This window comes from Heterodontus francisci, unplaced genomic scaffold (genome assembly GCF_036365525.1).
Source record: "Heterodontus francisci isolate sHetFra1 unplaced genomic scaffold, sHetFra1.hap1 HAP1_SCAFFOLD_480, whole genome shotgun sequence".
Classification (NCBI taxonomy): Eukaryota; Metazoa; Chordata; class Chondrichthyes; order Heterodontiformes; family Heterodontidae; genus Heterodontus; species Heterodontus francisci.
The window spans coordinates 934,501-958,339 of NW_027141172.1; the positions used below are offsets into that span (position 1 = coordinate 934,501).

The following is a 23,839-nucleotide window of genomic DNA, read 5'->3' on the forward strand; positions in this document are numbered from 1 at the left end:
AGATATAACAAGCAGAGTGGATAAAGGGGAACTGGTAGATGTAGTGTATTTGGATTTTCAGAAGGCGTTTGATACAATGCCACATAACAGGTTATTGCACAAAATAAGAGCTCATTGGGATAGTGGGGGTAATGTGTTGGCATGGATTGAGGACTGGCTAACACACAGAAGGCAGAGAGTCGGGATCAATGGGTCTTTTTCAGGTTGGAAAGTAGTAACTAGTGGGGTGCCACAAGGATCGGTCCTAGGGCCTCAACTATTTAATATCTATATTAATGACTTAGAGGAAGGGACAGAGTGTAATATATCCAAATTTGCTGACGATACAAAAATAGGTGGGAGGGTATATTGTGATGAGGACATAAGGAATCTGCAAAGATATAGATAGGTTAAGTGAGTGGGCAAAAACTTGTCAGATGGAGTTCAATGTGGGAAAGTGTGAGGTAATCCACTTTGGTACGAAGAATAAAAAGACAGATTATTATTTAGATGGAGAAAAACTACAAAATACTGCAGTACAGAGGGATCTGGGGATTCTTGAGCAAGAACAGTGGCGCAGTGGTTAGCACCGCAGCCTCACAGCTCCAGGGACCCGGGTTCGATTCCGGGTACTGCCTGTGTGGAGTTTGCAAGTTCTCCCTGTGTCTGCGTGGGTTTTCTCCGGGTGCTCCGGTTTCCTCCCACAAGCCAAAAGACTTGCAGGTTGATAGGTAAATTGGCCATTATAAATTGTCACTAGTGTAGGTGGTAGGGAAATATAGGGACAGGTGGGGATGTTTGGTAGGAATATGGGATTAGTGTAGGATTAGTATAAATGGGTGGTTGATGTTCGGCACAGACACGGTGGGCCGAGGGGCCTGTTTCAGTGCTGTATCTCTAAACACAAAAGGTTAGCATGTAGGTGCAGCAAGTAATTAGGAAGGCAAATGGAATTTTGGCCTTTATTGCGAGGGGGTTAGAGTTTAAAAATAGGGAAGTCTTGTTACAACTGTACAGGTTGTTGGTGAGGTCACACCTGGAGTGCTGCATACAGTTTTGGTCCCTGTATTTAAAGAAGGATATACTGGCATTGGAGGCAGTTCAGAAAAGGTTCACTCGGTTGATTCCTGGGATGAAGGGATTGTCTAGTTACAGAATAAGGGGGAACACATTTAAAATTGAGATGCGAGGGAATTTCTTCTCTCAGAGGGTGGTGAATCTTTGGAATTCTCTACCTCAGAGAGTTGTGGAGGCTAGGTCATTAAATGCATTTAAGGAGGAGGCAGATAGACTTTTGAAATCTCGGCGAGTCGAGGGTTATGCAGAGCAGGCCCGAAAGAGAAGTTGAGGCCTGGGACAGATCAACCATGATCTTATTGAATGGCGGGGCAGGCTTGACAGGCTGAATGGCCTACTGCTCCTATTTCCTATGTTCTTATATAGATCTGAGGCTGTCGGAATCATGCTGGCCCTTAATTGCCCTCAATTGGCAGTGTTGGTCCTTGGGAGGAAAGGGTCAAGTGGAGGAAATGGGTTGGTCGAAAGCAGGTCGGGTCGAGGGGGCTGGAGCGTAGAGTGGGTTGAAAGGTCGGATTGGGCAGGGTGGGGGGCGCGAGGGGGCACAATGGGGCAGGGTTGAAGCCCAGGATCCCAGAAGTTTTAATAACCACTCTCTCAATATGTCCTGCCACCTTCAAAAATTGATGCACATGCACCCCCAGGTCCCTCTGTTCCTGCATACTCTTTAGAACTGTAAAATGAAGTATATTTTGCCTCTCCCTATTCCTTCTGCCAAAATGCATCACCTCACATTTGTCAGTATTCAATTCCATCTGCCACCTGCCTGCCCATTCTGCTCGCCTATCTATGTCCTGTTGCAGGCAGTTCATATCATCCTCACTGTTTGCCACACCTCCAAATTTGGTGTCATCAGAAAATTTTGAAATTTTACTCTGTATTGCAAGCTACAAGTCACCTAGATATAGCAAGAAAAAAAAGCAGTGGTCCCAGCACTGACCCTTGGGGAACACCACTGTCTACCATCCTCCAGTCTGAAAAACAAACATTTACATGTTTTCTGTCCTTAAGAACAAAGAACAGTACAGCACAGGAACAGGCCATTCGGCCCTCCAAGCCTGCGCCGATCTTGATGCCTGCCTAAACTAAAACCTTCTGCACTTCCGGGGACCGTATCCCTCTATTCCCATCCTATTCATATATTTGTCAAGATGCCTCTTAAACGTCATTATCATACCTGCTTCCACCACCTCCCCCGGCAGCAAGTTCCAGGCACTCACCACCCTCTGTGTAAAGAACTTGCCTCGCACATCCCCTCTAAACATTTCCCTTCGCACCTTAAACCTATGTCCCCTAGTAACTGGCTCTTCCACCCTGGGAAAAAGCTTCTGACTATCCACTCTGTCCATGCCGTTCATAACTTTGTAAACCTCTATCATGTCGCCCCTCCACCTCCGTCGTTCCAGTGAAAACAATCCGGGTTTTTCCAACCTCTCCTCATAGCTAATGTCCTCCAGACCAGGCAACATCCTGGTAAACCTCCTCTGTACCCTCTCCAAAGCCTCCACGTCCCTCTGGTAGTGTGGCGACCAGAATTGCACGCAATATTCTAAGTGTGGCCTAACTAAGGTTCTGTACAGCTGCAGCATGACTTGCCAATTTTTATACTCTATGCCCCGACCGATGAAGGCAAGCATGCCGAATGCCTTCTTGACTACCTTATCCACCTGCGTTGCCACTTAGTGACCTGTGGACCTGTACGCCCAGATCTCTCTGCCTGTCAATACTCCGAAGGGTTCTGCCATTTACTGTATACTTCCCACCTGCATCAGACCTTCCAAAATGCATTTCCTCACATTTGTCCAGATTAAACCCCATCTGCCATTTCTCCGCCCAAGTCTCCAACCGATCTATATCCTGCTGCATCCTCTGACAATTCTCATCACTATCCGCAACTCCACCAACCTTTGTGTCATCCGCAAACTTAATAATCAGACCAGCTACATTTTCTTCCAAATCATTTATATATACTACAAACAGCAAAGGTCCCAGCACTGATCCCTGCGGAACACCACTAGTCACATCCCTCCATTCAGAAAAGCACCCTCCACTGCTACCCTCTGTCTTCTGTGACTGAGCCAGTTCTGTATCCATCTTGCCAGCTCAACTCTGATCCCGTGTGACTTCACCTTTTGCACCAGTCTGCCATGAGGGACCTTGTCAAAGGCTTTACTGAAGTCCATATACATAACATCCACTGCCCTTCATTCATCAATCATCTTCGTCATTTCCTCAAAAAACTCAATCAAGTTCGTGACACACGACCTCCCCTTCACAAAACCATGCTGCCTCTCGCTAATAAGGCCATTTGTTTCCAAATGGGAGTAAATCCTGTCCTGAAGGATCCTCTCTAATAATTTCCCTACCACTGACGTAAGGCTCACCGGCCTATAATTTCCTGGATTATCCTTGCTACCCTTCTTAAACAAAGGAACAACATTGGCTATTCTCCAGTCCTCTGGGACCTCACCTGTAGCCAATGAGGATAGAAAGATTTCTGTCAAGGCCCCAGCAATTTCTTCCCTTGCCTCCCTCAGTATTCTGGGGTAGATGCCATCAGGCCCTGGGGACTTATCTACCTTAATGCTTTGCAAGACACCCAACACCACCTCCTTTTTGATAACGACATGACCGAGACTATCTACACTTCCTTCCCTAGACTCATCATCCACCAAGTCCTTCTCTTTGGTGAATACTGATGCAAAGTACTCATTTAGTACCTCGCCCATCTCCTCTGTCTCCACACATAGATTCCCTCCTCTGTCCTTGAGTGGGCCAACCCTTTCCCTGGTTACCCTCTTGCTCTTTATATATGTATAAAAAGCCTTCGGACTTTCCTTAATCCTGTTTGCCAATGACTTTTCATGACCCCTTTTAGCCCTCATGACTCCTTGCTTAAGTTCCTTCCTACTGTCTTTATATTCCTCAAGGGCTTCGTCTGTTCCCAGCCTTCCAGCCCTTACGAATGCTTCCTTTTTCTTTTTGACTAGGCTCACAATATCCCACGTTATCCAAGGGTCCCGAAACTTGCCAAACTTATCCTTCTTCCTCACAGGAAGATGCTGGTCCTAGATACCAATCAACTGACGTTTGAAAGACTCCCACATGTCAGATGTTGATTTACCCTCAAACAGCCGCCCCCAATCTAAATTCTTCAGTTCCTGCCTAATATTGTTATAATTAGCCTTCCTCCAATTTAGCACCTTCACCCGAGGACTACTCTTATCCTTATCCACAAGTACCTTAAAACTTATGGAATTATGGTCATGTTCCCGAAATTCTTTATCCAATTGGACACTGACCCTCCTATTCCATGAGCCTCAATTTGGTTAATCAGCCTTTTACGTGGTACCTTATCAAACACTTCCTTAAAGTCAATATAAATAGCATCCACCACATTCCCTTCATCAACTTTCTCTGTTACTTCATTAAATAATTCAATTAGATAATTGCTGAAAATAGAGACATGTTGAAGCTTCCCGTCTTGCACTCATCAGGACAATCCATAAGTACAACCAATATAAGGGAAAACAACAACTTATACTGCATGAGAAGAGAGTGCGGATTGGTTGGCAAGTGAACTCTGATAGGTAGAGGCGTTGCCATGGCGAATGCACCAGTTTATAGTGACTGACCGTTAACTGCCAAGCTTTGTTTGAATTTAAAGCAGGCAGCTTGACTCTGGCCAAGGCATTGCCCTGAGGAATGAACCAGCGAATGGCTGTCACTTATTTTGTTCAGCTGGAACAGGCACAATGTTTGTACATATCCTTTCTGTCTGCAAAGAGCAGGGCCCTGTATATTAATATATGTAGCTTCCAGTATGTGCAGAAGTGGCACACAGAGACTGTATTTGGGACAGTTTCTTACCACAATACGTTGCGGAACCAATTAGCGAACAGGTTATTTTAGACCTGGTAATGTGTAATGAGACAGGATTAATTAATGATCTCATCGCAAAGGATCCTCGAGGCAAGAGTGATCATAACATGATGAATTTTACATTCAGTTTGAAGGCGAGATACTTGGATCTGAAATTTGTGTCTTAAACTTAAATGAAGGCAATTACAAAGGTATGAAGACTGTGTTCACTGAATTGGACTGGGAGAATAGATCAAAACCAAGATAGTAGAAAAACAGTGGCAGACATTTCAGGAGATATTTCATAACTCTCAACAAAAATATCTTCCATCAAGAAAAACAGACTCTATCAGAAGGATACACCATTCGTCGGGGGCAGGGTGGCAGGGTGAGGGAGCAGGGTGGGGGGCGGGAGGTGCTGGGTGGAGGGAGTCGGATGAGGGGGCGCAAGGGGCAGGGTGGAGGTAGCAGGGTGGGGGGGGCATGAGAGGAAGGGTGGTGGGGGCAGGGTGGGGGCGGGAAGGGGCAGGTTGGAGGAGGCAGGATGGGGGGGCGGGGCGCGAGGGGGGGGCGGAGGGGGTATTGCGGAGGGGGCAGGGGTTTCATGAAACCTCTATTCAGACTGAGCCCCTGAAGACATTCTCACCTGCTCTGAGGCTTTAAAGGCCACATCTTCCAGTTTCCGTGGCAAGAGGCCCTCGTTCTCTGGTAAGGGGGCGGCGAGTTGGACACCAGCAGCTGCCATCTCCTGCAGCACAGCCACTACACGGGTAAGGTGCTTCCGACAATCCAACAGTGTGTCTGATACCTGCAGCAGAAACTGTATGTTAACTGGGACCCCCTCCCATTCATGGGACACCCCAGCCCCACTCCAGTGTGCTCCCCCTCCCCAGCTTGGTTGCGGATTCACAGGGGGCAGATTGCTGTGATAGCTTATGAGCAATTTACCTGTGGACAATCTTCCCTCGAAGTTATACAGCCACACAGCACCGCAAAGGTTCCCGTGCAAGCCCAGAACAAGTTGTCTGTTTTCAGTTATTGTGCATGCACAGCAGTGCAAAATAATCTGAAAGACCCACTCACTTAAACAAGTCGGCAGTGCAATACAAATAAAATCGGAGAAGGTACATTGCCTGTGGGCTGAAGAACAGTGCCGTTGGAATTCCGGGAGCATCTGTACCAGGCATGCGTCTCCGAACCTTCTTACAGAACTGCCGGATGTCACTGCAGGAGGTGTTGAGATCCTTGAGAAGAATGGCCATGTCAGTGGCTTCCTGTCCAGCCTGGGGAGAAAAACAGCCAGGAGTCGGAGTAAGCGGTCGGAGCCAGGGGTCAAGAGCAAAGGGTCAGAGAAGGGGTCAAGCTGAAGGGTGGGGGTCAAATTGAGGGATCAGTGGGGGATCAGGGCAGCAAGGGTGGTCACAGCGAGGGGTCGGGGGGGGGGGGGTCCGAGCGAGGGGTCGGGGGGGGGGGTCCGAGCGAGGGGTCGGGGGGGGGGTCCGAGCGAGGGGTCGGGGGGGGTCCGAGCGAGGGGTCGGGGGGGGGTCCGAGCGAGGGGTCGGGGGGGGGGGTCCGAGCGAGGGGTCGGGGGGGGGTCCGAGCGAGGGGTCCGGGGGGGGTCCGAGCGAGGGGTCGGGGGGGGGGGGGTTCCGAGCGAGGGGTCGGGGGGGGTCCGAGCGAGGGGTCGGGGGGGGGTCCGAGCGAGGGGTCGGGGGGGGTCCGAGCGAGGGGTCGGGGGGGGGGGGGGGTCCGAGCGAGGGGTTGGGGGGGGTCCGAGCGAGGGGTCGGGGGGGGTCCGAGCGAGGGGTCGGGGGGGGTCCGAGCGAGGGGTCGGGGGGGGTCCGAGCGAGGGGTCAGGGGAGTCCGAACGAGGGGTCGGGGGGGGTCCGAGCAAGGGGTGGGGGGTCCAAATGAGGGGTCGGGGGGGTCCGAGCGAGGGGTCGGGGGAGTCCGAACGAGGGGTCGGGGGGGGGGGGTTCCGAGCGAGGGGTCCGGGGGGGGTCCGAGCGAGGGGTCGGGGGGGGGGGGTTCCGAGCGAGGGGTCGGGGGGGGTCCGAGCGAGGGGTCGGGGGGGGGGGTCCGAGCGAGGGGTCGGGGGGGGTCCGAGCGAGGGGTCGGGGGGGGGGGGGTCCGAGCGAGGGGTTGGGGGGGGTCCGAGCGAGGGGTCGGGGGGGGTCCGAGCGAGGGGTCGGGGGGGGTCCGAGCGAGGGGTCAGGGGAGTCCGAACGAGGGGTCGGGGGGGGTCCGAGCAAGGGGTGGGGGGTCCAAATGAGGGGTCGGGGGGGTCCGAGCGAGGGGTCGGGGGAGTCCGAACGAGGGGTCGGGGGGGGGTCCGAGCAAATGATTGGGGGTGGGAGGGGTTTCAGAGCGAGGGTTCAAAGGTCCAGTCTCTATCCCTGCTGGAATGTGAAATCCATACCTGTAACAGGGATCGTAGTCGACCCACCTCCACCGCCATACAGTCCAGGGCACTCTGGGTAAACTGCAACATAAACTCACTTCATTAAACAAGCACAAACTACTGACATTCCCAGTCCCAGTCCAATCCCATTCCCAATCCATTTCTGGTCCAATCCCATTCCCAGTCCAATCCCAATCTCAGCCCATTCCCACTCCTAACCCATCCCATATCCATTCCCATCTCATTTCTGTTGCATTCTTCCCATTCTATTCCCAGCACATTACGTTTCTGATTCCTGTTCATATCCCAATCCCATTCCTGGTCCATTCTCACTGCAGATCCAATCCCATTCTTTGTCCTACTCCAATTTCATTCCCGGTCCATTCCAGTTCAATGGAAAAGCAGAATATATTTTTAAAAAGGTGAGACAATATTAAATGTTGGTGTTCTGGTTTGGGTGTCAAAGTCATTTACAACACCAGCACAGACGGAGGCCACTCAACTCATCGAGTCTATGCCGGCTCTCCATACAGCAATCCAGCAGTCCCACTTCCCCACTCGATCCCCATAACCCTGCAAGTTTATTTCCTTCAAGTGACTATTCAATTTCCTTTTGAAGTCTGATTGTCTCCACTTTCACTACCCTTGTGGACAGTGAGTTCCAGGTCATTACCACCCGCTGCGTAAACAACGTTCTTCCTCAAATGCCCCCTGCATCTCTTGCCCCAAAACCTACAATCTGTGTAACCTAGTCCTTGTACCATCAGGTAATGAGAACAGGTTTTCCTTGCCTGACTTATATAAACCTGTCTAAACCTGTCATAATCTTGTACACTTCTATTAAATCTCCTCTCAATCTCCTTTGCACCAGGGAGGACAACCCAAGCTTCTCCAACCTAACCTTGTAACGAAAATCCTCCATCCCTGGAACCATTCTGGTAAATCTCCTCTGCATCCTCTCAAGGACCCTCACATCCTTCCTGAAGTGTGGTGACCAGAAATGGATGCAATATTCTAGTTGTGGCCTCATGAGAGCTTTATAAAGGTTCAGCATAACCTCCCTGCTTTTGTACTCAATGTCTCAGTTTATGAAGCCCAGGATCCCAGATGTTTTACTAACCACTCTCTCAATATGTCCTGCCACCTTCAAAGATCGATGCACATGCACACCCAGATCCCTCTGTTCCTGAACACTCTTTACAAAGAACAAGAACAAAGAAAATTACAGCACAGGAACAGGCCCTTCGGCCCTCCAAGCCTGCACCGATCTTGATGCCTCCCTAAACTAAAACCTTCTGCACTTCCGGGGACCGTATCCCTCTATTCCCATCCTATTCATATATTTGTCAAGATGCCTCTTAAACGTCTCTATGGTACCTGCTTCCACCACCTCCCCCGGCAGCAAGTTTCAGGCACTCACCACCCTCTGTGTAAAAAACTTGCCTCGCACATCCCCTCTAAACGTTTCCCTTCGCACCTTAAACCTATGTCCCCAGGTAACTGACTCTTCCACCCTGGGAAAAAGCTTCTGACTATCCACTCTGTCCATGCCACTCATAACTCTGTAAACCTCTATCATGTCGCCCCTCCACCTCCGTCGTTCCAGTGAAAACAATCCGAGTTTATCCAACCTCTCCTCATAGCTAATGCCCTCCAGACCAGGCAACATCCTGGTAAATCTCTTCTGTACCCTCTCCAAAGCCTCCACGTCCTTCTGGTAGTGTGGCGACCAGAATTGCATGCAATACTTTGGTTCTGTCTTCACAAAGGAGGACACAAATATAATACCAGAAATACTGGGCTGAGTGAGAGAGAGGAACTGAAAGAAATCAATATCAGTCGAGAAATCGTGTTGGGGAAATTGATGGGATTGAAGGCCGATAAATCCCCAGGGCCTGATGGTATGCATCCCAGAGTACTTAAGGAAGTGGCCCTAGAAATAGTGGATACATTGGTGGTCATCTTCCAAGATTCTATAGACTCTGGAACAGTTCCTACAGATTGGTGGGTAGCTAATGTAACCCCACGATTAAAAAGGGAGGTAGAGAGAAAGCAGGGAATTATAGACCAATCAGCCTGACGTCAGTAGTGGGGGAAATTCTCCATTATCAAAGATTTTATAGCAGAGCACTTAGAGAACAGTGGTAGAATCGGACAGAGTCTGCATGGGTTTACGGCTTGACAAATCTACTAGAATTCTTCGAGGATGTAATTAGTAGAGTTGATGAGCGGGAGCCAGTGGATGTGGTTTATTTGGACTTTCAGAAGGCTTTCGACAAAGTCCCACAAAAGAGATTAGCATGTAAAATTAAAGTGCATGGGATTGAGGGTAGTGTATTGCGATGGATAGAAAATTGGTTGGCAGACAGGAAACAAAGAGAAGGGATAAATGGGTCTTTTTCCGAATGGCAGGCAGTGCCCAGTGGGGTACCACAGGGATCGGTGCTCGGACCCCAGCTATTCACAATATACATTAATGATTTAGATGAGGGAACTGAATGTAATATCTCCAAATTTGCAGATGACACAAAACTGGGTGGGAGGGTGAGTTGTGAGGAGGATGCAGAGAGGCTTCAGGGTGATTTGAGTGAGTGGGCTAATGCATGGCAGATGCAGTATATTGTGGATAAATGTGAGGTTATTCACTTTGGCAGCAAAAACAGGAAGGCAGATTATCTGAACAGCTATAAACTGAGAGAGGGGAATATGCAGCGAGACCTGGATGTTCTCGTACACCAGTCGCTGAAGGTAAGCATGCAGGTGCAACAGGCGGTAAAAAGGGCAAATGGTATGTTGGCCTTCATAGCGAGAGGATTCGAGTACAGGAGCAGGGATGTCTTGCTGCAATTATACGGGGCATTGGTGAGGCCACACCTGGAATATTGTGTGCAGTTTTGGTCTCCTTATCTGAGGAAGGATGTTCTTGCTATAGAGGGAGTGCAGTGAAGGTTTACCAGATTGATTCCTGGGATGGTGGGACTGACGTATGAGGAGAGATTGAGTCAGTCAGGATTATATTCGTTGGAGTTCAGAAGAGTGAGGGGGGATCTCATAGAAACCTATAAAATTCTAACAGGACTTGACAGGGTAGATGCAGGAAGGATGTTCCCGATGGTGGGGAGTCCAGAACCAGGGGTCATAGTCTAAGGGTACCTTTCAGGACTGAGATGAGGAGAAATTTCTTCATCCAGAGAGTGGTGAGCCTGTGGAATTCGCTACCACAGAAAGCAGCTGAGGCCAAAACATTGAATGTTTTCAAAAAGAAGTTAGATATAGCTCTTGGTTCTAAAGGGATCAAAGGGTATGGGGCGATAGCGGGGACAGGCGACTGAGTTGGATGATCAGCCATGATCATAATGAATGGCGGAGCAGGCTTGAAGGGCCAAATGGCCTACTCCTGCTCCGATTTTCTATGTTTCTATGATGGAGCTGTATAAAATGCTAGTTAGGCCACAGCTGGAGTACTGTGTACAGTTCAGGGCACCACACTATAGGAAGGATGTGATTGCACTGGAAAGAGTGCAGAGGAGATTCACCAGGATGTTATCTGGGCTGGAGAATTCCGGCTATGAAGTGACACTGGATAGGCTAGGGTTGTTTTCCTGAGAGCAGAGGAGGCTGAGGGAGGACACGATTGAGGTATACAAAATTATGAGGGGCGTTGATAGATTAGATAGGAAGAAACTTTTTCCCTTAGCGGAGGGATCAATAACCAAGGGGCATAGATTTCAGGTAAGGGGCAGGAGGTTTAGAGGGGATGTGACGTAAAATGTTTTCACCCAGAGTGTGGTTGGAATCTGGAACACACTGCCTGAAGAGGTGGTAGAGGCAGGAACCATCACAAAATTTAAGAAGTATTTAGATGAGCACTTGAAAGGCCATAGCATACAAGGCTACGGGGTAAGTGTTGGAAAATGGGATTAGAATAGTTAGATGCTTGATGGTCGGCACGGACACGATGGGCTGAAGGGCCTGTTTCTGTGCTGTATAACTCTGTGACTGTCTGCAAGAATAACCAACGTAAGGGAAAACAACAACTCCTCCATTACCCCCACCACCTCGTCCCCTTCAAATGGCACCTTCCCCTGCAATCTTAAATTGGTTGCCAGCGTAATTCTTGGCATGCGCAACCAGGCCGTGCTTGCAAAACACAAAACACGGTGTCCAACATTAGATGTGATTCTGTGATTGGACAACATTTGCTAAACAATCCTCAGTGTGCTAAGAATTACGCTGACAACCAATTTAAGACTGTCAGTAGGGCTCACAGTGTGGTGTATTTGCAAGTACTGGAAGATACATATATTAATACTCAGGGCCCTGTTCTCTGCAGACAGATAGGACATGTACAAACATTGTGCCTGCTTCAGTTGAACAAAATAATTGACAGCCATTTGCTGTTTCATTCCTCAGGGTAATGCCTTGACCAACCAGAGTCAAACTGCCTGGTTTAAATTTCAAACAAAGCTTGGCAGTTAACTGTCAGTCACCGTAAACCGGTGCATTCTCTATGGCAACACCTCTACCAGTCAGGGTTCACTTGCCAACCAATCAGCACTCTCTTCACATGTAGTATAAACTGTTGTCTTCCCTTACAGTGGTTATTCTTGCAGATTTCCCTAATGAATGCAAGACAACAAGCTTCGACAACATGCCAGCAATACTCAAGAATACAGACAGCTTAAGTGAGTGGGCAAAAATTTGGCACATGGAGCATAATGTGGCAAAATGTGAGGTTATCCACTTTGGTGGGAAGAATAGAAAAACAGAAAATTATTTACATGGAGAGAAACTGCAGAATGCTGCGGTACAGAGGGATCTGGGTTTCCGGGTACATGAATCACAAAAAATTACCCTGCAAGTACAGCAAGTAATTAGGAAGGCAAATGGAATGTTGGCCTTTATTGCAAGAGGGATGGAGTATGAAAGTAGGGAAGTCTTGCGACAACTGTACAGGCCACTGGTGAGACTACACCTAGAGTACTCGTGGGAGAATCTAGAACTAAGGGGCACAGGTTCAGAATAAGAGGTTTCCAATTTAATACAGAGATGAGGAGGAATTTCTTCTCTCAGAGGGTGGTTAATCTTCGGAATTCTCTACCTCAGAGAGCGGTGGAGACTGGGTCATTGAATATGTTCAAGGCTAAGTTGAACAGATTTTTGATCTACAAGGGAGTCGAGGGTTCTGGTGGCAGGAAGGAAAGTGGAGTTGAGACCATAATCAGATCAGCCATGATCTTATTGAATGGTAGAGCAGGCTCGAGAGACTGGATGGTCTGCTCCTGCTCCTAGTTCTTGGGTTCTTCTGTTAGTACAAGTGAAGGGAGGCGATGCTGGAACTGCTGTATAAAACACTAGTTAGACCCTAGCTGGAGTAATGTGCATAGTTCTGGCCACTGCATTGCTGGAAGGATTTAATTGTACTTGAGGGGGTACAGAGGAGCTACACGAGGATGTTGTCAGGAATGGAGAATTTTAACTGTGTGGTAAGATTGGATAGGCTGGGATTGTTCTGGAACAGAGGAGGCTGAGGTGAGATTTAATTGAGGTGTATTAAATAATGATGGGCCTAGGTAGAGTGGATAGGAAGGATCTATTTCCCTTAGCAGAGAGGTCAATAATCATGGGGTAGAGATTTAAAATAATTGGTGGAAGGATTAGAGGGGATTTGAGGAGTAAATTTTTCACCCAGAGGGTGGTGGGATCTGGAACTCAATGCCTGAAAAGGTGGTTGAGGCAGAGACCCTCATCACATTTAAAACACACCTAGATATGCACTTGAGGTGCCGTAACCTACAGGGCGATGGACCAAGGGAGTGAAGGTTATGTTTGTAAATGGGGTGCCAATCAAGCGTTAAATTTTTAACTGCAGGTGTAGTTTCAGAAAAAGGGATCGGCTATTTCGGACAGAGGTGAGAAGAACTTTCTTCACTCAGGGTTGTGAATATTTGGAATTCTGCACCACAGAGAGCTGAGATAGACAAGACTCTACTGGAATTAAAGGATTGGGGATAGCGTGGGAAAAAATGAAGGTTGAGGATCATCCATGATTATTCAAGGGCAGAACAGGGTCCATGGACCAGATGGTCTATTCCTGCTCCTATTTCTGTAATGCCAGTACTGAAGCTAGTCCATTCCCAGAGCGGAGATTCTCTGTCTGGTATTGCCTGAACTAGATGCAGCGAATGAGTGAGACTCGTACCTTGATGTGATCAGCCAGCTGCATGGTACAATCCTCACCCTGCTCCAATAGGTGAATGCTGTAGAGATGCTGAGGAGAGAGCAGAGAATCATTTTACACACATCACCACACTTGAAACTAGAATAAGTCTGATCTAAACCACTTCAAAGGTGTTGGAGTCAGTGGTACTGAGTGTCTTATCAATCAATCCAACACCAGCCTGAATGTGCTCACGCACTGCAGAATGAAAATCCACATCTCAGGTCAACACCTGAGTGGCAAGGTATGGATATTGCCCCCAGGCCTCACCCGTCTCCCCGCCCCCCACCCCCAGGCTCCAGAGACACTAACAATACTCCCAGCTCAGTAACTAGGGGTAATCCACTGACAACAACCAGTGATAACTCAGTGACTGTACCTTCCCACTCAGTAACCAGTAATAAGTCACTGACTGGATTCAGGGATCATAGGGATAAACCACTGACCGTCAGCAGGGTGAATCCACCGACAATAAACAGAGGTAACTCACTGACCCTGACCCTGGGCTCAGTCACTAGCGATAACTCACTGACTGTAAACTGGAATAAACCACTGACAGTGCCTCTGGGCCCCAGTGTGTGCTCTATGCCCTGGTCTGGTACCTGATAGTATTTGATGGCCTTGGTGAGAGGCTCCACATTGACAGTCTCATCCAGCTGGTCCTTGTGCAGCAGTTCGATGAGGAAATCCAGTGATCTCTCATGGACACTCATCTCAGGGTAAAGGCCTCCGATCTTCTTATACACATCCACGCTGCATTGACCCAGAGCCCTGAGGAGCAAATGCCAGACGCAAGGTTCAGACATTGCCTAATATTTCCCTCAGATACAGATCTCGCTCTCATACTCTCCCTGATATTACTGTATCCACCCTGATCTCCCACCCCAACTGACTCAACGCATCCTCCAGTGCTTCTCACTGCCCCCATGACACTACTCACGGTAACCCCGACCCCAATCTGACCACCTGACCCCACTCTTGCCCCACCGACCCCAATCTGCACCCCCGACCTCACTCACTGACCTCCCCGACCCCACTCACTGACATCCCTGACCTCACGCAGACCCCCCGACCTGATTCACTGGCCCCACGCTGACCTCCCTGACACAACGTCATTCACTGACCTCCACGACCCCACTCGCAGAGCTCCACGACCTCACGCAGAGCTCCACGACCCCGTTCAATGACCTCCCCGACCCCGTTCAATGACCTCCCCGAACCCCCGACCTGATTCACTGACCCCACGCTGACCTCCCTGACCCGACCTCACTCACTGACCTCTCCGACCCCACTCACTGACATCCCTGACCTCACGCAGAGCTCCACGACCACACTCACCAACACCTCCCCCCCACCCCCAACCCTGTTGAATGACCTTTTAAAAGTAAAAGGGTAGCTAGGGAGAGAGTAGGTCCCCTTAAGGATCAGTGTGGCAATCTATCTGTGGAGCCGCGGGAAATGGGCAAGGTCTTAAATGAACATTTCTCATCTGTATTTACCGTGGAGAAGGTCATGGAAGCTAGTGAGTTCAAGGGAGGGAACAGCGATATCCTGGAGCATATCAACATTACAAAGGAGGTGGTGTTGGAGGTTTTGAAGCACATTCAGGTGGATAAATCCCCAGGGCCCGACCAGGTGTATCCTAGGATGCTATGGGAAGCAAGGGAGCAGATTGCTGGGGCCCTGGCAGAGATTTTTGTATCATCGTTAGCCATGGGTGAGGTACCGGAAGACTGGAGGATAGCTAATGTTGTGCCTTTATTTAAGAAGGGCAGCAGGGATAAGCTAGGGAACGACAGGCCGATGAGCCTTACATCAGTGGTGGGAAAGTTATTGGAAGGGATTCTGAGAGACAGGATTTATATGCATTTGGAAAGGCAAGGTCTGATTAGGGATAGTCAGCATGGCTTTGTGCGTGGGAAATCATGTCTCACGAATTTGATTGAGTTTTTCAAGGAGGTGACCAAGAGGATTGACAAGGGCAGGGCGATGGACATTGTCTACATGGACTTTAGCAAGGCCTTTGACAAGGTCCCGCATGGTAGGCTGGTCCAGAATGTTCGAACACATGGGATCCAGGGTGAGCTAGAAAATTGGATACAAAATTGGCTTGGTGATGGGAGGCAGAGGGTGGTAGTGGAGGGTTGTTTTTGAGATTGGAGGCCGGTGACCAGTGGTGTGCCGCAGGGATTGGTGCTGGGCCCTCTGTTGTTTGTCATATATATTAATGACTTGGATGTGAATGTAAGGGGCATGATTAGTAAGTTTGCAGATGACACCAAAATTGGTGGGATAGTGGACAGTGAAGAAGGTTGTCGAAGGTTACAACAGGATATCAATCAACTGGGAAAGTGGGAAAGGAATCGGCAAATGGAATTTAACGCAAACAAGTGCGAAGTGATGCATTTTGGGAAGTTAAACCAACATATACAGTGAATGGCAGGGCCCTGGGGAGTGATGTTGAACAGAGACACCTTGGGGTGCAAGTACATAGTTCTCTGAAAGTGGCAACACAGGTAGACAGGGTGGTGAAGAAGGCATATGGCATGCTTGCTTTCATTGGCCGAGGCATTGAGCACAAGAGTTGGGACGTCATGTTACAGTTGTACATGACGTTGGTTAAGCCGCATTTGGAGTACTGTGTGCAGTTCTGGTCGCCGCACTACAGGAAAGATGTGATTAAGCTAGAGAGGGTGCAGAAAAGATTCACAAGAATGGACAGGGGCATTCTGAAGGGGGAGGGTGAACAGCCAGAGGTTGTGGTACACATCGGTACCAACGACATAGGCAGGAAGAGTGACGAGGTCTTGACGAGGGGAGTTTAGGGAGTTATGTAGAAAGTTAAAAAACAGGACCTCTTGGGTTGTAATCTCGGGATTACTCCCCGTGGCATGTGCCAGTAAGGCTAGAAATAGGAAGATAGTGCAGCTAAACAGGTGGCTGAACAGCTGGTGTAGAAGGGAGGGTTTCAGATATCTGGACCATTGGGATCTCTTCAGGGACAGATGGGACCTGTACAAGAAGGACGGGTTGCATCTAAACTGGAAGGGCACTAATATCCTGTCTGCGAGATTTGCTAGCGTCACTTGGGAGGGTTTAAACTAGTGTGGCAGGGGGGTGGGAACCAGAGCAGTAGGACAGCAAGTGAAATAAATGAGGGGGAACTAGTAAATAAGGCCAGTAAGACTAAGAGGAAGAGCAGGCAGGGAGATGTTGCTGAGCACAGCGGGACTGGTGGTCTGAAGTGCATTTGTTTCAATGCGAGAAGTATAACAGGTAAGGCAGATGAACTTAGAGCTTGGATTAGTACTTGGAACGATGATGTTGTTGCGATTACAGAGACTTGGTTGAGGGAAGGACAGGATTGGCAGCTAAATGTTCCAGGATTTAGAAGCTTCAGGCAGGATAGAGGGGGATATAAAAGGGGTGGGGGAGTTGCATTACTGGTTAAGGAGAATATCACAGCTGTACTGCGGGAGGACACCTCAGAGGAGTCATGCAGCAAGGCAATATGGGTAGAGCTCAGGAATAGGAAGGGTGCAGTCACGATGTTGGGGGTTTACTACAGGCCTCCCAACAGCCAATGGGAGGTAGAGGAGCAGATATGTAGACAGATTTTGGAAAGATGTAAAGGTAACAGGGTTGTAGTGGTGGGTGATTTTAACTTCCCCAATATTGACTGGGACTCACTTAGTGCTAGGGGCTTGGATGAGGCAGAATTTGTAAGGAGCATCCAGGAGGGCTTCTTGAAACAATATGAAGAGAGTCCAACGAGGGATGGGGCCATACTGGACCTGGTATTGGGGAATGGGCCCGGCCAGGTGGTCGAAGTTTCAGTGGGGGAGCATTTCGGGAATAGTGACCATAATTCCATAAGTTTTAAGGTACTTGTGGATAAGGATAAGAGTAGTCCTCGGGTGAAGGTGCTAAATTAGGGGAAGGCTAATTATAATAATATTAGGCAGGAACTGAAGAATTTAGATTGGGGGCAGCTGTTTGAGGGTAAATCAACATCTGACATGTGGGGGTCTTTCAAACGTCAGCTGATTAGAATCCAGGACCAGCATGTTCCTGTGAGGAAGAAGGATATGTTTGGCAAGTTTTGGGAACCTTGGATAACACGGGATATTGTGAGCCGAGTCAAAAAGAAAAAGGAAGCATTCGTAAGGGCTGGAAGGCGAGGAACAGACGAATCCCTTGAGGAATATAAAGACAGTTGGAAGGAACTAAAGCAAGGAGTTAGGAGGGCTACAAGGGGTTATGAGAAGTCATTGGCAAACAGGATTAAGGAAAATCCCAAGTCTTTTTATACGTATATAAAGAGCAAGAGGGTAACCAGGGAAAGGGTTAGCCCACTCAAGGACAGAGAAGGGAATCTATGTGTGGAGCCAGAGGAAATGGGTGAGGTACTAGATGAGTACTTTGCATCAGTATTCACCAAAGAGAAGGATTTGGTGGATGATGAGCCGAGGGAAGGGAGTGTAGATAGTCTGGGTCATCTCATTATCAAAAAGGAGGTGGTGTTGGGTGTCTTGCAAAGCATTAAGGTAGATAAGTCCCCAGGGCCTGATGGGATCTATCCCAGAATACTGAGGGAGGCAAGGGAAGAAATTGCTGGGGCCTTGACAGAAATCTTTGCATCCTCATTGGCTACAGGTGAGGTCCCAGAGGACTGGAGAATAGCCAATGTTGTTCCTTTGTTTAAGAAGGGTAGCAAGGATAATCCAGGAAATTATAGGCCGGTGAGCCTTACGTCAGTGGTAGGGAAATTATTAGAGAGGATCCTTCAGGACAGGATTTACTCCCATTTGGAAACAAATGAACTTATTAGCGAGAGGCAGCATGGTTTTGTGAAGGGGAGGTCGTGTCTCACTAATTTGATTGAGTTTTTTGAGGAAGTGACGAAGATGATTGATGAAGGAAGGGCAGTGGATGTTATCTATATGGACTTCAGTAAAGCCTTTGACAAGGTCCCTCATGGCAGACTGATACAAAAGGTGAAGTCACACAGGATCAGAGGTGAGCTGGCAAGATGGATACAGAACTGGCTCGGTCATAGAAGAGAGGGTAGCAGTGGAAGGGTGGTTTTCTGAATGGAGGGATGTGACTAGTGGTGTTCCGCAGGGATCAGTGCTGGGACCTTTGCTGTTTGTAGTATATATAAATGATTTGGAGGAAAATGTAGCTGGTCTGATTTGTAAGTTTGTGGACGACACAAAGGTTGGTGGAGTTGCGGATAATGATGAGGATTGTCAGAGGATACAGCAGGATATAGATCGGTTGGAGACTTGGGCGGAGAAATGGCAGATGGCGTTTAATCCGGACAAATGTGAGGTAATGCATTTTGGAAGGTCTAATGCAGGTGGGAAGTATACAGGAAATGGCAGAACCCTTAGGAGTATTGACAGGCAGAGAGATCTGGGCGTACAGGTCCACAGGTCACTGAAAGTGGCAACACAGGTGGATAGGGTAGTCAAGAAGGCATACGGCATGCTTGCCTTCATCGGTCGGGGCATAGAGTATAAAAATTGGCAAGTCATGCTGCAGCTGGACAGAACTTTAGTTAGGCCACACTTAGAATATTGCGTGCAATTCTGGTCGCCACACTACCAGAAGGACGTGGAGGCTTTGGAGAGGGTACAGAAGAAGTTTACCAGGATGTTGCCTGGTCCAGCTATGAGGAGAGGTTGGAAAAACTCGGATTGTTTTCACTGGATCAACGGAGGTGGAGGGGCGACATGATAGAGGTTTACAAAGTTATGAGCGGCATGGACAGAGTGGATAGTCAGAAGCTTTTTCCCAGGGTGGAAGAGTCAGTTACTAGGGGACATAGGTTTAAGGTGAGAGGGGCAAAGTTTAGAGGGGATGTGCGAGGCAAATTTTTTTTACACAGAGGGTGGTGAGTGCCTGGAACTTGCTGCCAGGGGAGGTGGTGGAAGCAGATACGATAGCGACATTTAAGAGACATCTTGGCAAATATATGAATAGGAAGGGAATAGAGGGATATGGGCCCCGGAAGTGCAGAAGGTGTTAGTTTAGGCAGGCATCAAGATAGGCGCAGGCTTGGAGGGCCGAATGGCCTGTTCCTGTGCTGTACTGTTCTTTGTTCACTTAGTCGAAGTGCCGCAGGGGAGTGCAGTGGAATCTGGGCAAATACCTGGCAAGCAGGAGTGTCCCAGAGGACAAAGGGAAGATTAGCAAAGAATCTACCTCCACAGTCAGGAGCAAAGGGAAACAACCATCACGACTCACCAGAGCACTGAAAGAGTTCAGAGTGGATCCACCCACTGCCAACTCCCATGATCAGAACTCCAAACCAGAGCTAATTAAATCTAACCCTCCCCACTGCAGACTTCAACAGGAACAAAGCCGCCCGAAGCAGTCACGGAAATGTGCAAACTGCAAACCTCCCAAAAATCACGTTTATTGGGATGTCCATTCCCAACGTATTGCAGGCTGATAGTGAAGAAACTTTAAACCCCTTTGGGCAACACATAGTAACATAGCAGCAGGAGCAGAAGTAGGCCCTTCAGCCCATCAAGCCTGCTCCGCCATTCAATACAATCATGGCTGATCATCCACTTCAATGCCTTTTTCCCCACACTATCCCCTTATGTCATTGGTATTTAGAAATCTGTCATCTCTGCTTTAAACATACTCAATGACTGAGCTTCCACAGCTACATTTCCAATGATTCCTCTCCCCTGTTCTTTTCTCCCAGTCCAGAAAATCACCCTGTTAGTATCATTCCAATGATTCACAACCCTCTGAGTAAAGAAATTTCTCCTCATCTCTGTCCTAAGTGGCTTCCCCCTTATTTTGAAATTGTGTCCCCTGGTCCTAGACTCCCCAACCAGGGGAAACATCTTACCTGCATCTACCCTGTCTATCCCTTTCAGTATTTTGTAGGTTTCAATGAGATCACCTGTCATTCTTTGAAACAATTTCACCTGTCATCCATGGTTCCCTAATCTTGCCATTTCAATCCCTCATTTTCACAGGAACATGTCTCTCCTGCACGCTAATCAACCTCTCTTTAAAAGCCTCCCACATATCAAATGTGGATTTACCTTCAAACAGCTGCTCCCAATCTACATTCCCCAGCTCCTGCCGAATTTTGGTATAGTTGGCCTTCCCCCAATTTAGCACTCTTCCTTTAGGACCACTCTCGTCTTTGTCCATGAGTATTCTAAAACTTATGGAATTGTGATCACTATTCCCAAAGTAGTCCCCTACTGAAACTTCAACCACCTGACCGGGCTCATTCCCCAACACCAGGTCCAGTATGGCCCCTTCCCGAGTTGGACTATTTACATACTGCTCTCGAAAACCCTCCTGGATGCTCCTGACAAATTCTGCTCCACCTAGACCTCTAACATTAAGTGAATCCCAGTCAATGTTGGGAAAATTAAAATCTCCTATCACCACCACCCTGTTGCTCCAACATCTTTCCATAATCTGTTTACATATTTGTACCTCTATCTCACGCTCGCTGTTGGGAAGCCTGTAGTACAGCCCCAACATTGTTACCGCATCCTTCCTATTTCTGAGTTCTGCCTAGATTGCCTCACTGCTCGAGTCCTCCATAGTGCCCTCCTTCAGCACAGCTGTGATATCCTCTTTGACCAGTAATGCAACTCCTCCACCCCTTTTACCTCCCTCTCTATCCTGCCTGAAGCATCGATATCCTGGGATATTTAGTTGCCAATCATGCCCTTCCCTCAACCAAGTCTCAGTAATAGCAATAACATCATACTCCCAGGTACTAATCCAAGCCCTAAGTTCATCTGCCTTACCTACTACACTTCTTGCATTAAAACAAATGCACCTCAGACCACCACTCCCATTGCGTTAGAATTAGATCTCTAATTCTGGGATATTTCTTGTATCTTCCTCAGTGAAGACAGACACAAAGTAATCATTTAGCTTCTCTGCCATTTCTCTATTTGCCATTATAAATTCTCCTGATTCTGCCTGTGATGGACCCACATTTGTCTTAGCCAAGCGTTTCCTTTTTACATACCTGTAGAAGCTTTCACAGACCATTTTTATATTTTTTGCTAGCTTACGTTCATATTCTATTCTCCCTTTATCAGTTTCTTCGTCCTCCTTTGCTGTATTCTAAAATCCTCTCAATCCTCAGGTTTGCTGCTATTTCTGGCAACTTTATAGGCTTTTTCTTTTAATCTTATACAATCCTTAAAAATACCACAACAGTGGCTGAAAACATGGCTGCACATTTGCATTCCAAAAGACAAGTGCATGTAGAAGAAAATGGGAGTATTCCCTGATTCAATTAGCCAGATAGATTTTTGTCAATAGAGATGATCGAGACACTGAGACTCATGGAGCCAGCATTCCACCCCCACATTGAATCTGGAGAGCCTGAAGGAATTCACAAACCTTGCAGAAGAGGCTGTTTTTAAAACAGGGAGCTAGTCACATGACTAACCTGCTAACCAACCTGGAGTTTATTTTTAATTTTTATTTATTTTATTTAGAGATACAGCACTGAAACAGGCCCTTCGGCCCACCGAGTCTGTGCCGACCAACAACCACCCATTTATACTAATCCTACATTGATCCCATAGTCCCTACCACATCCCCACCATTCTCCTCCCACCTACCTACACTAGTGGCAATTTACAATGGCCAATTTACCTATCGACCTGCAAGTGTCTGTGGGAGGAAACCGGAGCACCCGGCAGAAACCCACACGGTCACAGGGAGAACTTGCAAACTCCGCACAGGCAGTTAATTGCATTATGTTCACAGAACGGTTTGGGAAGAGACTGCAACTGAACTTGAAGAAGACAGCACCTCTCTCTCTTCCAGGGACCACGGGAATAACTTAAGCCTCTATTTCTAGGGCCACTTCCTTAAGTACTCTGGGATGCATACCATCAGGCCCTGGGGATTTATCGGCCTTCAATCCCATCAATTTCCCCAACACGATTTCTCGACTGATATTGATTTCTTTCAGTTCCTCTCTCTCACTCAGCCCAGTATTTCTGGTATTATATTTGTGTCCTCCTTTGTGAAGACAAAACCAAAGTATTGCGTGCAATTCTGGTCGCCACACTACCAGAAGGACGTGGAGGCTTTGGAGAGGGTACAGAAGAGATTTACCAGGATGTTGCCTGGTCTGGAGGGCATTAGCTATGAGGAGAGGTTGGATAAACTCGGATTGTTTTCACTGGAACGACGGAGGTGGAGGGGCGACATGATAGAGGTTTACAGAGTTATGAGTGGCATGGACAGAGTGGATAGTCAGAAGCTTTTTCCCAGGGTGGAAGAGTCAGTTACTAGGGGACATAGGTTTAAGGTGCGAAGGGAAACGTTTAGAGGGAATGTGCGAGGCAAGTTCTTTACACAGAGGGTGGTGAGTGCCTGGAACTTGTTGCTGGGGGAGGTGGTGGAAGCAAAGAGACGTTTAAGAGGCATCTTGACAAATATATGAATAGGATGGGAATAGCGGGATACGGTCCCCGGAAGTGCAGAAGGTTTTAGTTTAGGCAGGCATCAAGATCGGTGCAGGCTCGGAGGGCCGAATGGCCTGTTCCTGTGCTGTACTGTTCTTTTTCTTTGATGTTGCCTGGTTTGGAGGGCTTGAGTTATAAAGAGAGATTGGATAGGCTGGGTCTGTTTTCCCTGGAGCGAAGGAGGATGAGAGGGGACATGATAGAGGGATATAAAATTATATGAGAGGCATAGATAGGGTGGTTAGCCAGAATCTGTTTCCCATGGTAGGGGTGACTAAAACTAGAGGGAATAGATTTAAGGTGAGAGGGAGGAGGTTTAAAGGGGATCAAAGGGGTAAATTTTTTACACAAAGAATAGTGGGTATCTGGAATGAGCTGCCTGTGGAGGTGGTGGAGGCAGGAACAGGAGCGACATTTAAGAGGCATCTGGACAGGTACTTGAATGAGCAAGGCATAGAGGGATATGGAATTAATGCAGGCAAGTGGGATTAGTATAGATAGGCATTATGGTCGGCATGGACGCGGTGGGCCGAAGGACCTGTTTCTATGCTGTACGACTCTATGACTCCCCGAAGCCCCCAACCTCATCGACTGACCTCCCACATTTCACTCACCGACCTCCCAGACCTCACGCAGACCTCCCCGACCCCGTTCAATGACCTCCCCGAACCCCCCGACCTCATGCACTGACCCCACCGACCCCACTCGCTGACCTCCCTGCAGCACTCGCCGACCTCCCCGAACCCACTCGCCGACCTCCCCGAACCCACTCGCCGACCTCCCCGAACCCACTCGCCGACCCCGACTTCCCCGACCCCA

At 48.4% G+C, this 23,839-nt stretch overlaps 1 protein-coding gene across 4 annotated transcripts in view; it reads right to left on the bottom strand.

The window, feature by feature from the left end:
• LOC137362377 (dynactin subunit 1-like) overlaps positions 1 to 23,839 on the bottom strand; it is a 212,827-nt gene that overhangs the window by 26,759 nt on the left and 162,229 nt on the right. For all 4 annotated transcript variants that reach the window (XM_068026785.1, XM_068026784.1, XM_068026783.1 and 1 more), the window contains 5 exons: positions 14,141 to 14,309; positions 13,521 to 13,589; positions 7,337 to 7,399; positions 6,051 to 6,200; positions 5,564 to 5,725 (listed from right to left, as the gene is read on the bottom strand). In XM_068026785.1, coding sequence (XP_067882886.1) covers positions 5,564 to 5,725; positions 6,051 to 6,200; positions 7,337 to 7,399; positions 13,521 to 13,589; positions 14,141 to 14,309 — 613 coding nt within the window. The remainder of the gene's footprint in view (positions 1 to 5,563; positions 5,726 to 6,050; positions 6,201 to 7,336; positions 7,400 to 13,520; positions 13,590 to 14,140; positions 14,310 to 23,839) is intronic.